Raw genomic sequence first — 13,977 nt, 5'->3', positions numbered from 1 at the left:
TTCCTAGTCAAGACGTTTCGTTTAGTTTCCCAGTCGTGTTGTTTCTTCCTTTTTTCGTAGTCATGTGGTGTTGTTTCTCTCCCACTTCAAGTCAGGTTGTTGTTGTTTCCTAGTCGTTTCATTTTGTTTCCAAAGTCATGTTGGTGTGTGTAATTCTCATTTGTAGTCATGTCATTTCGTTTTTCTCCCCAAGCCTTGTCATTTCTTTCCTCTAAGTATTGTTGTTTCTCCTCCAGTGTATCTGTGTCTTGTTTCTTAGTTCGGTCTGTCTCTGTCGTTTTCCTCATTTCATTTCATATGTCTTTGTTTGATATCTTTGTTTTGATATATCTTTTGTTTCATTAAAATTACTGTGTTTTAGCAAGTGTGTCTGTCTCCGTCAGTCCGCCCCGATAATCATGACAGAATGACCAATACTATAAGGACACAGCTAACACAGACAATCATTTTGTGAGGTGTACTATTCGCCGGACGCCATTCCGTATAGGCCCCAGAGATCCTGTGGGGTATGTTTTAAAGGCGGCTTTGGAATGGAGTAGCCGGCTCCAGCTCATGCCCCCTGCCTCTGTGGACATCATTGCAGGGCCCCCTGCCTCCGTGGACGTCATCGCAGGGCCCCCTGCCTCCGTGGACGTCATCGCAGGGCCCCCTGCCTCCGTGGACGTCGTCGCAGGGCCCCCTGCCTCCGTGGACGTCGTCGCAGGGCCCCCTGCCTCCGTGGACGTCGTCGCAGGGCCCCCTGCCTCCGTGGACTTCGTCGCAGGGCCCCCTGCCTCCGTGGACTTCGTCGCAGGGCCCCCTGCCTCCGTGGACTTCGTCGCAGGGCCCCCTGCCTCCGTGGACTTCGTCGCAGGGCCCTCTGCTCCCAAGGACGTCGCTGCACTCCCTCCTGATCTCCAGGAGAAGCTTGCAAGCCTCTTGGCACGTCTGGAGGTCTCCATGAAGGCGGCACCCACCGCTCCTGTCTCCGTGAAGGCGGCACCAGCCGCTCCTGCACCCGTGACTGTGGCTCCGGCCGCTCCTGGACCCGTGACTGTGGCTCCGGCCGCCTCTGCACCCGTGACTGTGGTTCCCGCCGCTTCTGCACCCGTGACTGTGGCTCAGGCCGCTTCTGCACCCGTGACTGTGGCTCAGGCCGCTTCTGCACCCGTGACTGTGGCTCCGGCCGCTTCTGCACCCGTGACTGTGGCTCCGGCCGCTTCTGCACCCGTGACTGTGGCTCCGGCCGCTTCTGCACCCGTGACTGTGGCTCCGGCCGCTTCTGCACCCGTGACTGTGGCTCCGGCCGCTTCTGCACCCGTGACTGTGGCTCCGGCCGCCTCTGCACCCGTGACTGTGGCTCCGGCCGCTTCTGCACCCGTGACTGTGGCTCCGGCCGCTTCTGCACCCGTGACTGTGGCTCCGGCCGCTTCTGCACCCGTGACTGTGGCTTTTTTTACACATTTAAAATATTCCGAAAGATGGTTCCAATATGATATGGAACCAATAGTACTTCTCCTATGGCATCACTCAGTGAATGTCACGATTAGCGGGGCAGACTGACGGAGGCGGATGCACTTGCTAAAACACAGTAATTTTAATGAAACAAAAGATACAACAAAACAAAGACTGGCAACTACGGAAACAACTAGACATATGAAATGAATTGAGGAAAACAACAGAGACAGACCAAACTAAGAAACAAGACACGGATACACTGGAGGAGAAACAACAATACTTAGAGGAAAGAAATGACAAGACTTGGGGAGAAAAACAAAATGACATGACTACAAATGAGAATTACACAAACCGACATGACTCTGGAATCAAAATGAAACGACTAGAAAACAACAACAACCTGACTTGAAGTGGGAGAGAAACAACACCACATGACTACGAAAAAAGGAAGAAACAACACGACTGGAAAACTAAACGAAACGTCTTGACTAGGAAGTTAACAACACAAAACGAAATGACATGACTTGACTGGGAAACAGCAAAAAAAATGATATTTAAACAAATACAAACGAGACACACCTGAGACAGATAATGAGGACAGCAGACAAGGAGGCGGAACAAAGGCGGGACATGGGCGGAGACAAGGACAGCAACAGACAGAGCCATGTGCTGAGAGAGCACATGGCATGGAAAACGGGCATGACAGGAGGAGGGCGTGACAGTGAACCTCTGAGAGCAGCATTATTTTTAAGAGTGTACAATCATTTCACTAAGGTAAAATAGGAACATGACCATAAAGCCGATTTAAAAAACATTCTTAAAATATATAATGTAGTCTTACCAATAACCAGTTCAGTGATTGACGTTCAGGTGTAATGTAATCCATTGTTTTCCATCAAGTCAGAACCTTTACAGCAGCATATTGGACTTGCTTCGTTAGCATAATAGAGCACATTGGGAGGACATAAATCAGTAATGTGATCTGGATGTAATGAGTGGATGAACAAATTAGACACACTACAATAGTATGACATTAAATGATTGATGCTTGCATGTGCTGTACTATCATTATGAAGTGAAAGTAGTTTTTACAAACTGGAGGATTCCTTTTATTAACAATCTCAACATCTACAGTGAATATAAATAAAATCTGATTGATTACAGTGGTCCTAATCTGAAATGGCACACAAGAATGACTTGATATTAAGTGAGAGACATATATTTAGGGGATGTACTTTCATTATAAAGTGAAAGTGGTGTGTGCAAACTGGAGGATTCCTTTTAATAACAATTCCAACATCCGGAGTGAATATAGCTGAAATGTGATCATTTACAATAGTTCTTTTTTAAAATGGCACACCAGAATGACTTCATATTCAGTGAGTGACATAATAAGGTGTTGTACTATGATTATGAAGTGAAATTGTTCTGTGCAAACTAATAGTTCACTTTTAATATTCATCTAAATTTGGAAATAAATTTAGAGATAGGACAACACAAAGGGCCTTTATTTTGAAATGACACATCAGAATGACTTCATATTAAGTGAGTGACAATCAGATGTGGTACTATGATTATGAAGTGAAATTGTTCTGTGCAAACTAAAGGTTTCTTTTTAATAATTATGTAAATTTGGAATTCAATTTACAGAAATGGGACAATTCAAAGAGCGTTTATTTTGAAATGACACATCAGAATGACTTGATATTTAATGAGTGACATAATCAGGTGTGGTACTATGATTATGAAGTGAAATTAATCTGTGCAAACTAAAGGTTTCCTTTTAATAATGATATAAATTTGGAATTAAATTTACAGAAATGGGACAATTCAAAGGGCTTTTATTTTGAAATGACTCATCAGAATGACTTGATATTCAGTGAGTGACATAATCAGATCAGATGTGGTACTATGATTATGAAGTGAAATTGTTCTGTGCAAACTAAAGATTTTTTAAAATAATTATTTAAATTTCAAAATAAATGTACAGAAATGGGACAATTCAAAGGGCTTTTATTTTGAAATGACACATCAGAATGACTTCATATTAAGTGAGTGACATAATCAGGTGTTGTACTATGACTATGAAGTGAAATTGTTCTGTGCAAACTAAAGTTTTCTTTTTAATAATTATTTAAATTTGAAATTAAATTTACAGAAATGGGACAATTCAAAGGGCCTTTATTTTGAAATGACACAGCAGAATGACTTCATATTAAGTGAGTGACATAATCAGGTGTTGTACTATGATTATGAAGTGAAATTGTTCTGTGCAAACTAAAGGTTTCCTTTTAATAATTATTTCAATTTGGAAATAAATTTACAGACATAGGACTACACAAAGGGCCTCTTTTTTAAATTGCACATCAGAGTGACTTGAGAGTCATGTCCTAAAATGTTCATCATTTCCACAAAATAGCAAATATTTGTTGTTTATCCATTTATTATTTGTTTAGAAAATTATTTATTATTACATACTTTTCCTGTCATTGACTTTTGGCTTTTATGTAGAAATTTGTTCCTCTGCACGCTATTACCGTAATGTTCAGAATACGACGTTCCACCAAATCTAACTGGGTGCTGGCTTGACCAAGCTTTTCCAAGTGGAGGCTGGCTTGACCTCAGTTTTTGACGTGGGTATGTAGTCAGTGTATTACCCAGAGTAGACAGCGTTCAGCTTTCTTCCAAATCACTGTTTTCATTCAGTTGCTAGCTAGAGCAACTTATGAATTTTATGAATCCCTTGAGGGAAATTAAGTTGTCATAGCAGCCAGGTGCTAAATACAAAGTTATAATACCTCAAGTAGAGAAATGTGCAAAAAAGTTCAGTGAATGATGTTAACACACACACACAATACAAAAGTATGGGAGATAAATAAAATTAATTGGTGCAGATCAAGATCATACTAAAATAGGAAAATGTATTTTTAACTACCAATACAACTATTATTTAACCTACCTATACATGATCTACATGCGCAGGTTGGAAGTTGGGGTTTTATAAGCTGCTAACACATTTTACATGGCCTTTCTTCCACTTGAAGCCAAAGTGGTCCCTTAAATATGGCAAGGGGTTCGTTTCTTTCCAGAGCAAGTCAGAATTCGACGGGGTTTCGCTTTCAGCTGGGACTGCACCGATAACTGACATGTCGGCACATGGGCGGCACGGTGGTTAACACGTTCGCCTCCCAGCGCTGGGATCTTGGGTTCAAGTCCCATCTGGGTGGAGTTTCCATGTTCTGCGTGGGTTTCCTCCGGGGTCCAAAAAAAAAAAAAAAACCATGGAGGGGAGGTGATTTAGGGAGGTGTGTGTGTGAATGAATGAGTGTGAATGAATGTCTGTATTTGTGAGTGAATGTGTGTGAGCCCAGATATGGATTGGCGCTCTATCCTGGGTTAAACCCTAGTGCCCGATGCAGTCCTCTAGGTGGACGGTCGTTCCTGGTCGAGAGTACGCTGTGCGCGTTTGGCTGCCGCTTCTCACCAGTGTGTTCTGAGCAGTGTGGATTGTAAAGCGTCCTTGGGTGTCTAGAAAGGCGCTATATAAATGTAAAGATACATATATACATGTACTTCCATCTACTTCTTATGATTTTTAGCAGTAGATTGCTCTCCATCCCATCATTCAATCCATTCACTTAGGTAGGTTCCAGTGCTCAATTTTTTTTTTATTTACATTTTTACTCAGTAACAGGTGTTTTTTTTAATGTAGTGAAGTACAATATTTCAAGCTAAGTGTACTTAAGTAAAAGTAAAGATACAGATTTTAAAAAGTGCACAAAAACTACTCAGTAACGTGAGTAAATGTAATTCGTTACTTTCCACCTCTGCATGTATGACATATGAACAATCTATATTAAATTCATATAGATTGTTCATATATAATGTTCATGTACTGACAGCATATATGTCTGATAATATATTAATTTAATATGGATTGTATATGTACATTTAGTCATATATTAAACTTATATGATTGAGGTAAACACACAAGAATCATATCTGTTTGTAATAAAACATTTCCATATTGGAGTTCATCCAGTTCATTTCTCAAGCTAAGAATATTACATTGAACCACTTTGCTGCAGTACCAGCCTTTGTTTTTTCTTTTAAGGTTTTACAGTAGATGTGTGAATTTTGCTGTGAGCATTTAATTGCATACTGTCACACAAACCTTAATGAACTCAGATACTAATGCTAGATGATTAGTTGCAGTTTATAAACTCTGTTCCAGCTTATCCAAATGGCATTTGACTCCAAAGAACACAGGTCAGTTGCTTCATAGCCCAGTACCTGGAGGGCACTTTATACCCTCTAAACCATGTTTTTTTAATTGGGTAAGTTAGCTGGGAAATCATGTGCAGCTGCTTCACAGCTTGACATTCTACTAACTACAACAGTGCGCAGAGTGTGCACTCTTGAATGAGTCTGACTGCAGCATTAAGTTGTGTAAATCAACAAAAGAGGTGTCTGCAGCATTTGGACATTGCAACACTGATATGCAGATGACACACAGATTAACTGAAACTAAATATAAGTCAGATCATCTCTATTTGATTCCCTTACAGATGTCTGAATGTGGGTGAGAGGCTTAAGATTGATGTCAATGCTTTTGTTCCAGCTGAGAGAAGCCCCACTGATTGCAAAGGTTTTCTCTTCTTAAAATGTGCACATTTGCATGACTTTTTAGCATGATATTTTCTCTAAAGTTTTTTATTTATTTGTTTTATACCTTTGTTTTATGCCTTTGATAAATCATTTGTAACATTTTTGTCTTTCTGCTTCTATGCTAAATAACATCTTTGAGTACCTTTTATTGCTCTGTGCCTTTGTGTTTAGTCATTTTGTACTATACTGTATTTTAATGTGAGTTATAATGTTTTTGTTTAATTTTAATTCACTGAATAATCCTTGCTTTTTGGTAAGGTTCACAAAACAATCTGTAATTTACATGATTTTTATTCATTTTTATTTGATTTTCATACATATTTCAGATTAAAATGTACGAGTCTAGGAAAATTACTTTGATAAATAATACAGCTATACTCTTCAAAATTACTTGCAAAAAAAAAAAATAAAAATAATTTATATATTAATTATGTTACTAAAATTATAAATATTATATTAAATGAACAGACATTTAAATGACCAATTTTGAATACAACCAAAGCGTATAGAATACTGTGAGTCCAGTGAAGATTAATATCACAACTTTATTTCTAACAAGCAAAAAAAACATACGAACACTTAACAAAACAGAATATAAAATAGGTACAGAGGAAGAAGTTAAATGCATTTAAATATTCAACACTGATAATATTGTTAGTGTTAAAAGTATGAATACCATCTGTACTGTAATCCTTCATTTTCTTCAGGATGTGGTAGCACATTTAACATTTATGTGTGTTTACTACATATTTCTCTCTGATAATTCACCCTGACTGGACATTATAACCATTTTTTTACTGCTGGTTTGTACATATGATGTTATTTTTGGCTTGCTTTCTTTTAAATAACATATAAGATGCCACACCTTCCACAATATAGGGGCTTAGATACTGTTCTGTTGCTGGCTGTTGTTTTCCAAATTTAAGGCTTTTTAGAAAGACGTCATACTGGGTTCATCAAAGAATACACCTTTAACTTGAGCCAACCCTGTTTCAGGAGTATTTTCAATGAAAAAGATTGTAAAAACTGGAATGCATTTATATGTTGATCTGGGATAGCAGATAAGAGCTGAAAGTCTTTCTGTCCATATAGTCAGGACATACAACTGTAAACATAAAGGTGAATGTTAATGAGTGTTTTCTGAAAGAGCCAGTTTTGTTAATGGAGAGATTGGTAATGAATACATTACAGTTATACATTACAGTACACTATGCTCAAATGTTTGCACCAGCTCAACCAATATTTCTTCCTATACTAAGGGCATTATTTTACATTTTGAACTCATTTACTGCTGTTTCTACTCTTCTGTAAAGGGTTTACGGTAGGATTTGAATGCATTCAAACAGCAGAGCACAGGTCAGGTACAGATGCTGCATGATTAGTTCTGGGTCACATAAGCCATTCCTACTCATCTTAAAGCTTTTGGGTTAAGCCTTATCACTACAGAGGCTCCACAGACTAGTGCTTGTAGTTTTTATATTCCTCTAGTCAACACGTGACATTGAGCCTGGTGACCATAGACTCATGTACAAATTCTCAGTGGTGAGGAAATTTTATGTACTATTTTTGGTGCTGTTGAATGCCTATGTGACAAGTGGTGAACCTTACAGTAGCTGAACTCATTAGTGAGAAAATTTGTCTCCAAACTTTCGAGCATATTGTATGTTTACTTTAACTCAAGTAATTATTTCAAGAACACCTTTACTTGAGTATGGATTTAAGCTGTTCAACTCACCTCTGTATGAATTAGGAGCAATTATTTGTTTAAAAAATTGACATTTAAAAACTAAAAAAACTAGGTATTTTCCCCATAAATTTACAGCTTCAAAAATCATTGTGATGATCCACTGACCTGTAATAGGGAGAATAGGGACTTTGTCATTGTTACTCCAGGCTCAGAGATGCAGAAACTGTTCTATGCAACGTTTGGAGGAGGGTAGGAAACCACACCCCTCCCTCTTTGGTTTCATGACAGTGTTGTAAAAGGGAATTACACTCTGCAACTGTAGAGGGAAAAATATGTAGTGTTTCTTTAAATGTGTACTGGTCAGTTTCACTTAAGTGCCTGTTTGTGTTATTGTAGTTCACCTACTAGCCAACAGATGTCACACCCACCGAATCCTGACCTAGTGCATTAGTCATGGTGACCTGCAGTGTTCAAGCAGGCAAACCACAACACAGATAGACCCTCTGTCCCACAAGTGCCATCATGCTGTTTTGCTGATGCGTTTGCAAAAACTATTTTTAAAATTGTTCTTCACTGTTTATAGTTAATTTGTAAAAGTTAGAAAAAATCAAATATATTTGATTGGTGCACCTTTAAAGAGCTTCCATGTCATATCCACACCCAGAATCAGATCTATTTAGGACTAATATTTTTAGGACTGTGTTCTAGGGACATGTTTGATAATTGACGAGTTCATGTAATTCATAATACAAATGAAAGGCCTGTCATTCCAGGTTACAGAAATGGATGAAACAATGAGCTCCTTTTCCCATTCAATTCTTTACCTCACTGCCTGCCCATGTGTCCCACATCCCATTCATGCATCCTGTTTACTCTTTCTTCTCTCCCTCTGTTGAAGCACCACCAGCCTTGGCATCAGGCTTGACCTTTGGGGGCGGACTGTCCAGGAAGAAGTCATTGCAGGCCACAGTCAGTGCCCCCATGAGGATAATGAATTCAGTGAAATCAACTTCACCATCGTTGTTGGCATCCAAGTCATTCATCACCCGCTCCACTGCATCTTTATCTTGTGCATTCTTTAAAGGAAGAGAGATCATAGTTAATGGCTGTCAGTAGTGACTTTGATCTGAGAATTAGGTGCAGAATATATAATGCATATTTAGGAACTTAAGTTTAAACTTAACGTTGCATTCAACCAAATGGTCATTTGCCAATGCCTGTTCTGAGTTTGATTTCAGCGTGAATGTTCATGAAGATGGTGTGTGTTTAAAAAGGTATTCAAAATATGTGTCCTTTAAATACTTTGAGCATGGCAAATACTCATGGCAAGTTCTAACATGCTGCAGTGCACAGTGGTCTTGAGTGAAAATGTATGCCAACAGTTTCCTATAAATATTTCATGTCACACATATCAACAAAATGTTCCAAAAAGTCCTGGAATAAAATATCAATACATTTAGTACATTTATAAATCAATGGTTGCTTTGTAAATATTTTCAAAACATTAATCTGAAAAAACATGTTTAATTGTAGACAGTGTTGGTGACACTGTGAGGGAAATTTTACCAATAAGGCAAATATGGTAATTTTATTTACTATTTTATATATATATATATATATATATATTTTTTTTTTTTTATTTTTTTATTTTATTATTATTTTTTTTTCATTCCTTTTTTTAAAACATCAACTTTAAATTGTTTGTGACAAAAAAAGAGTTAACTTTAGGCTAGTTTCATTCAGTCTCTGACTGAGTACATGTTCTAGTAACCACTCACTACTACAATCTTTATAAAAATAAATAATAAAAAATAAAAAAGCTGCTGCTACAAAGGGCTATTGTGACTTGTGTTTTGGTTCCATTAAGAACCTCATTTGATAAAGGGATGTATGAGTGTGAAGAACCTTTTAAAAGTTTAAAAACATTCACTTGATGTAAGGGTTTTTACATTTTTTAAAATTATTACCAAAAGTAGTTCTTTATGGAACCAGAAGTGGTTCTTCTATGGCATCACTCAAAGAACCATTTGTGGCACATTCATTTTGAGTGTATGTAGCACGTTCTCTGTAAATTTGGGATTTTTTTAAATAAAGGAACAAAACAACTTGATTGTATTATGTAAATATAAACCAAATTTAAACTACATGCCTGCAACACAAAAAAGTTGTGACAATGAAAATATAGTTTATAAGATTCCATTTTTTTTGCAACAAAGTTGGGACAAAAAATTCAAATTTGAAAAATAGAGGACTGTTATTAACATTGAGAGTTTTAAAAAAAGGTTTATAAAGAGAATATTTCCATATTTACTGGTTTATTGTTGTCCCAGACCTGCTCCATTGACATATTCAGGAAGTCTTTTATCCTATATATATATATATATATATATACAGATTTTCCATATTTTTGCACTGATGACATTACAACTGCACTACTGTGTTGTACTGTACTGGTTTACACTCTTTACTCTGGCTAATCGCACTACCTCCATCATACTGTGAGATTTTTCTCTTTCTATTGGATATAATTTATACTCTGTTTTATATTTTATTTTATATTTATACTTATACTTTGTTTTATTTATTATTTTATAGTCTAGATTTTAGTTCATTCAGTTCTATATTCAGTGGCATATTGCTATTTTTGTTACCATTATCTTATTTTAAACATACTGTATATTCTGTTCTTATATTTCTATTTTAAGTATATTTCTATTTTTTGCTGTTTTCTATCTTATTTTTATATCTTACTATGATATGTGGAACAGCTACTGGATGCCTCAAATTTCCCTCTGGGATCAATAAAGTATCTATCTATTTTGGATTTGCCCTCTTTTCAGTTGCACTTCACTCAGTCTTCTGAACTCTGGCCATATTAACATGAGTTAATAAGTCAGCCATTGGCGGCTGGATATAAGCCCCACTATCTGAGTACATTCTACACAGTGAGAAGGTTTTGGAACTGAAAACGATACTTGGAGAAGTGTAACTGAGATATGCAAATACAAAATATATGAGTAAATAAGGAAATATTCTTTTTATAGGTCAAGGAGTTCCCTTCTTTTCAAAATTAAATTGGTTGCTTACAGATTCTGCTTTTTGGCCCTAATTTGACACAATACATTCCACTATAAGCGCAAGAATACAAAATGTATCAAAGAAGGAGCCAGCAAAACCTCTGTTTCTGGAAGCAAACTCACCAGTCTGTGCCAAAAGTTTTATGACAAAATTGTTTTGTCAAATTGTTCAAGAAGAACACATCTCCAAGACAGATGAGCTGTCTCAAAAACCACAAATATGAGTCTACAATTCAATTTGTTTCCAGGAAAAACTGACATTGAGTTCTCTGTGTCAAAGACAAAAGAGACTACATAGACAATTTTCAAAGACGCAAAAGCAGTACGGCAGCGCATCAGTGTTCACAGCACAGGTGACTTGCCTTGTGTGAAGGTACAACTTATGGTGAGTCATATTGAGAACTTTTGAGCAGGTGAAGTCTTGAATCAAACAAGAATGGACAAAAATTCCCCTTGAAAAACTTGTATCACAGTTCCAAAATGAATAAAACTGCAATTAAAAGGTGGTGTAATACAGTGGTAAAAACATGTCTGTCCCTGCTTCTCTTGAGTGTGTTGCAGGCATCATACATGTAAAAAAATCAAGTTGGTTTGCCCAAACATTGTAAACCACTTTTTTGTCAGTTGAATAAATGTTCAGAGATTATTATCAAATCAAATCAAATTTATTTATATAGCGCTTTTCACAACTGATGTTGTCACAAAGCAGCTTCACAGAATTCCAGTAAGACAAAACCTTGACATGAAATGTAAAAAACAAAATGTAAAACCCTCAAGTGAGCAAGCCAGGGGTGACATTATTATTATTGTTGTACAATTTCACAAAAAAATCACAACTCTTTCACAACAGTGTTTCTAGGACTAGCCCTAACCTAAGAGTTCAAAATATTAAATAAATTAGAATATAATCAAAACGTTAATTAAATGATTAGTTTGAAACACAAATTCAACTCATTCCAAAGGACCCGTGAAGCTCCATTACTCCAGAACTCCATTACTGGGGAACTTTATAGCCAGCACTTCACCCTGGACATGGTGTCCGTAGGCTAATGTGCATCTGCTCCAGAGCATCCAATTTCATTTGCCAAAAATTTACATTAATTATACAACGTGTGAGTATCATTTAATGTCAATATTCACAATTAGTGCAACTTTATTCACTGAATTAACACATCATAAGGGTTGTCTACAAATTTTTGTATATGTAGTGTATGTATTTTAAGTATGAAGCACACATTGCTATCTCACCCCTAGATAGTTTCCCAGCTCCTCTGTCAGAAGTTCTCTCAGCTCTCCTCGGCTGAGTGTGTACTTGTCCCCTTCCTTGCCCGAATACTTGTGGAATGTCTTGATGAGCATCTGCATGGCGCTCTCAAGGTTGGAGCTTGGTTCTTTGGACATGCTGTCAAGGCATCCACAAAGATTAGAGGTTAGATACACAAGGCTGTGGTGCGCCCTTCTCAAACCCCAGCCGCATGTGTGGTCACATGACTGGTGTGGGTGGAGCTTTAGCTCAAGGGAAATGGCACTAACACAAAAGATTGGTCGGTGTGGGGGATGGAAATAGAGAGGTACACTTATTACTGTGCAAAAGATTAACCACAATCTTAGATCACCTAAAATGAACCAATCATCATTTGGAATATTTTTACATGTCTTACTCATTTGAAAGTGAGAGACAGTGGGGATCTAGGTGGGGATGAATGAAGGGGCACTTCAAAAGCAACATTCTTACACATCACATTTTGATCGTGGCATCTTGGGTCTTCAGTCTCCAGGCTCACCGAGCTACTGTGATTATATAGACACAAACAAAGTCATTGACCATGTTCAAAAAAGGAAGCAGCAAAAATAAATGGAGCATCACAAGAACATTGTGATGGAACTCACAAGCTATTTAGGGTGAGAACGCAATGACAGTAGTTTTTTTGTCTTAAGGTTTAAATTTCAGGATAAGGTGTCTTTAAGGAACTAAACTATTTATGTTTACGACATTGTGCAAATAATATTGTTTGGCATTATTAAATTTGATGTTGAGGACCTAATAAAAGTGGAGTGTAATTCAAACACTCACTCACTCAAACGTGTTAAGCAGGCCAAAAAGTATTCCCAGAGTGAGATTATCAATCATATTGCATCTCTGATCCTGCAAGATTGTAGGACATGTTTATCAACTCACTATAATTTTATTTTAGATAAAGGGGAAGATAAGCATAATAATCTATGTCTGCAACTATATCCTTCACATTTTAGGAGAGCTTAATAGGGTTCTGGGAAGTATGGGTTAGATGTGGAGCTTAAGAAATTAACCTTTCAAAGGATGATTCTTTGTAGAACCTACTAGGAACCTATACATCTTTTAAAAGCTGTATAAAGAACTGTTAAATCAGTAAAGCACCTCTAAATGTATGTGTTATGATTCTTGTAATATTCTCCAAATTCAATATTCTCCCATTGAAATGTTCTTTAGGGAATCTTCACAAAAAGGTTATTCACATACAAAAATCTCTTTATATAACATAGTTCTTTAGGAAAATGTTTATTTCATGTCATTGTTGAAATAATCCTGTAACAAACATGGCATTTTGTAAAAATGCTTATTCAGTCTCTTTGACACATAGTGGTTTTATAGTGCAGGGCAGTAACTTCTAATGCAAAATTAAATATGTATTGCAAGTGGTCATCTAATGTTTACAGCATCCTATTTGGTGTAATGAAAGAATTTGCTTTCCGCTCAGCTGAATACACTGCAGATGTAGAGCAACTCCTTTGACGTCAAGTCTAAGACAAGGTTACTCAGCTGTCTCCAGTACACCATCTATTTAGCTAATTAATGCACCAAAGTGGCAGCCTAATTAGGAAGGTCTGATGGTAAGGTGCGGGCCTGGAACGAATAGCTACAGGTACTGTGCCCTGTATGACAGCACTTATAATGGCCATGTCACAATGTCCCAAGAAATAATATGCAGTAGTTTGTCATGGGTATGTATGGCACAATCACAGGAAGACTACACTATATCAGCCAAACAAGGAATCCTATCGAGAAGATAAAATATGGCACATCCATGAAGAAGGGAGTATAGGTCATATGATGCTGTCTTAATTAGA

General features: G+C 37.3%; 1 protein-coding gene across 1 annotated transcript; it reads right to left on the bottom strand.

Moving 5' to 3' along the window:
• Window positions 1–6,680: 6,680 nt before the first annotated feature.
• On the bottom strand, window positions 6,681–12,457 carry s100s (S100 calcium binding protein S). The gene is made up of 2 exons (XM_066674244.1): window positions 12,118–12,457; window positions 6,681–8,868 (listed from the first exon to the last, which is right to left on the bottom strand). The coding sequence occupies exons 1-2, from the start codon at window positions 12,268–12,270 to the stop codon at window positions 8,662–8,664; spliced, it is 360 nt and encodes a 119-aa protein (XP_066530341.1). The 5' UTR covers window positions 12,271–12,457; the 3' UTR covers window positions 6,681–8,661.
• Window positions 12,458–13,977: the final 1,520 nt, after the last annotated feature.

This window comes from Hoplias malabaricus, chromosome 6 (genome assembly GCF_029633855.1).
Source record: "Hoplias malabaricus isolate fHopMal1 chromosome 6, fHopMal1.hap1, whole genome shotgun sequence".
NCBI lineage: Eukaryota > Metazoa > Chordata > Actinopteri > Characiformes > Erythrinidae > Hoplias > Hoplias malabaricus.
The sequence above is the reverse complement of the archived record's forward strand: the minus strand, read 5'-3'. Positions and strand labels throughout refer to the sequence as shown.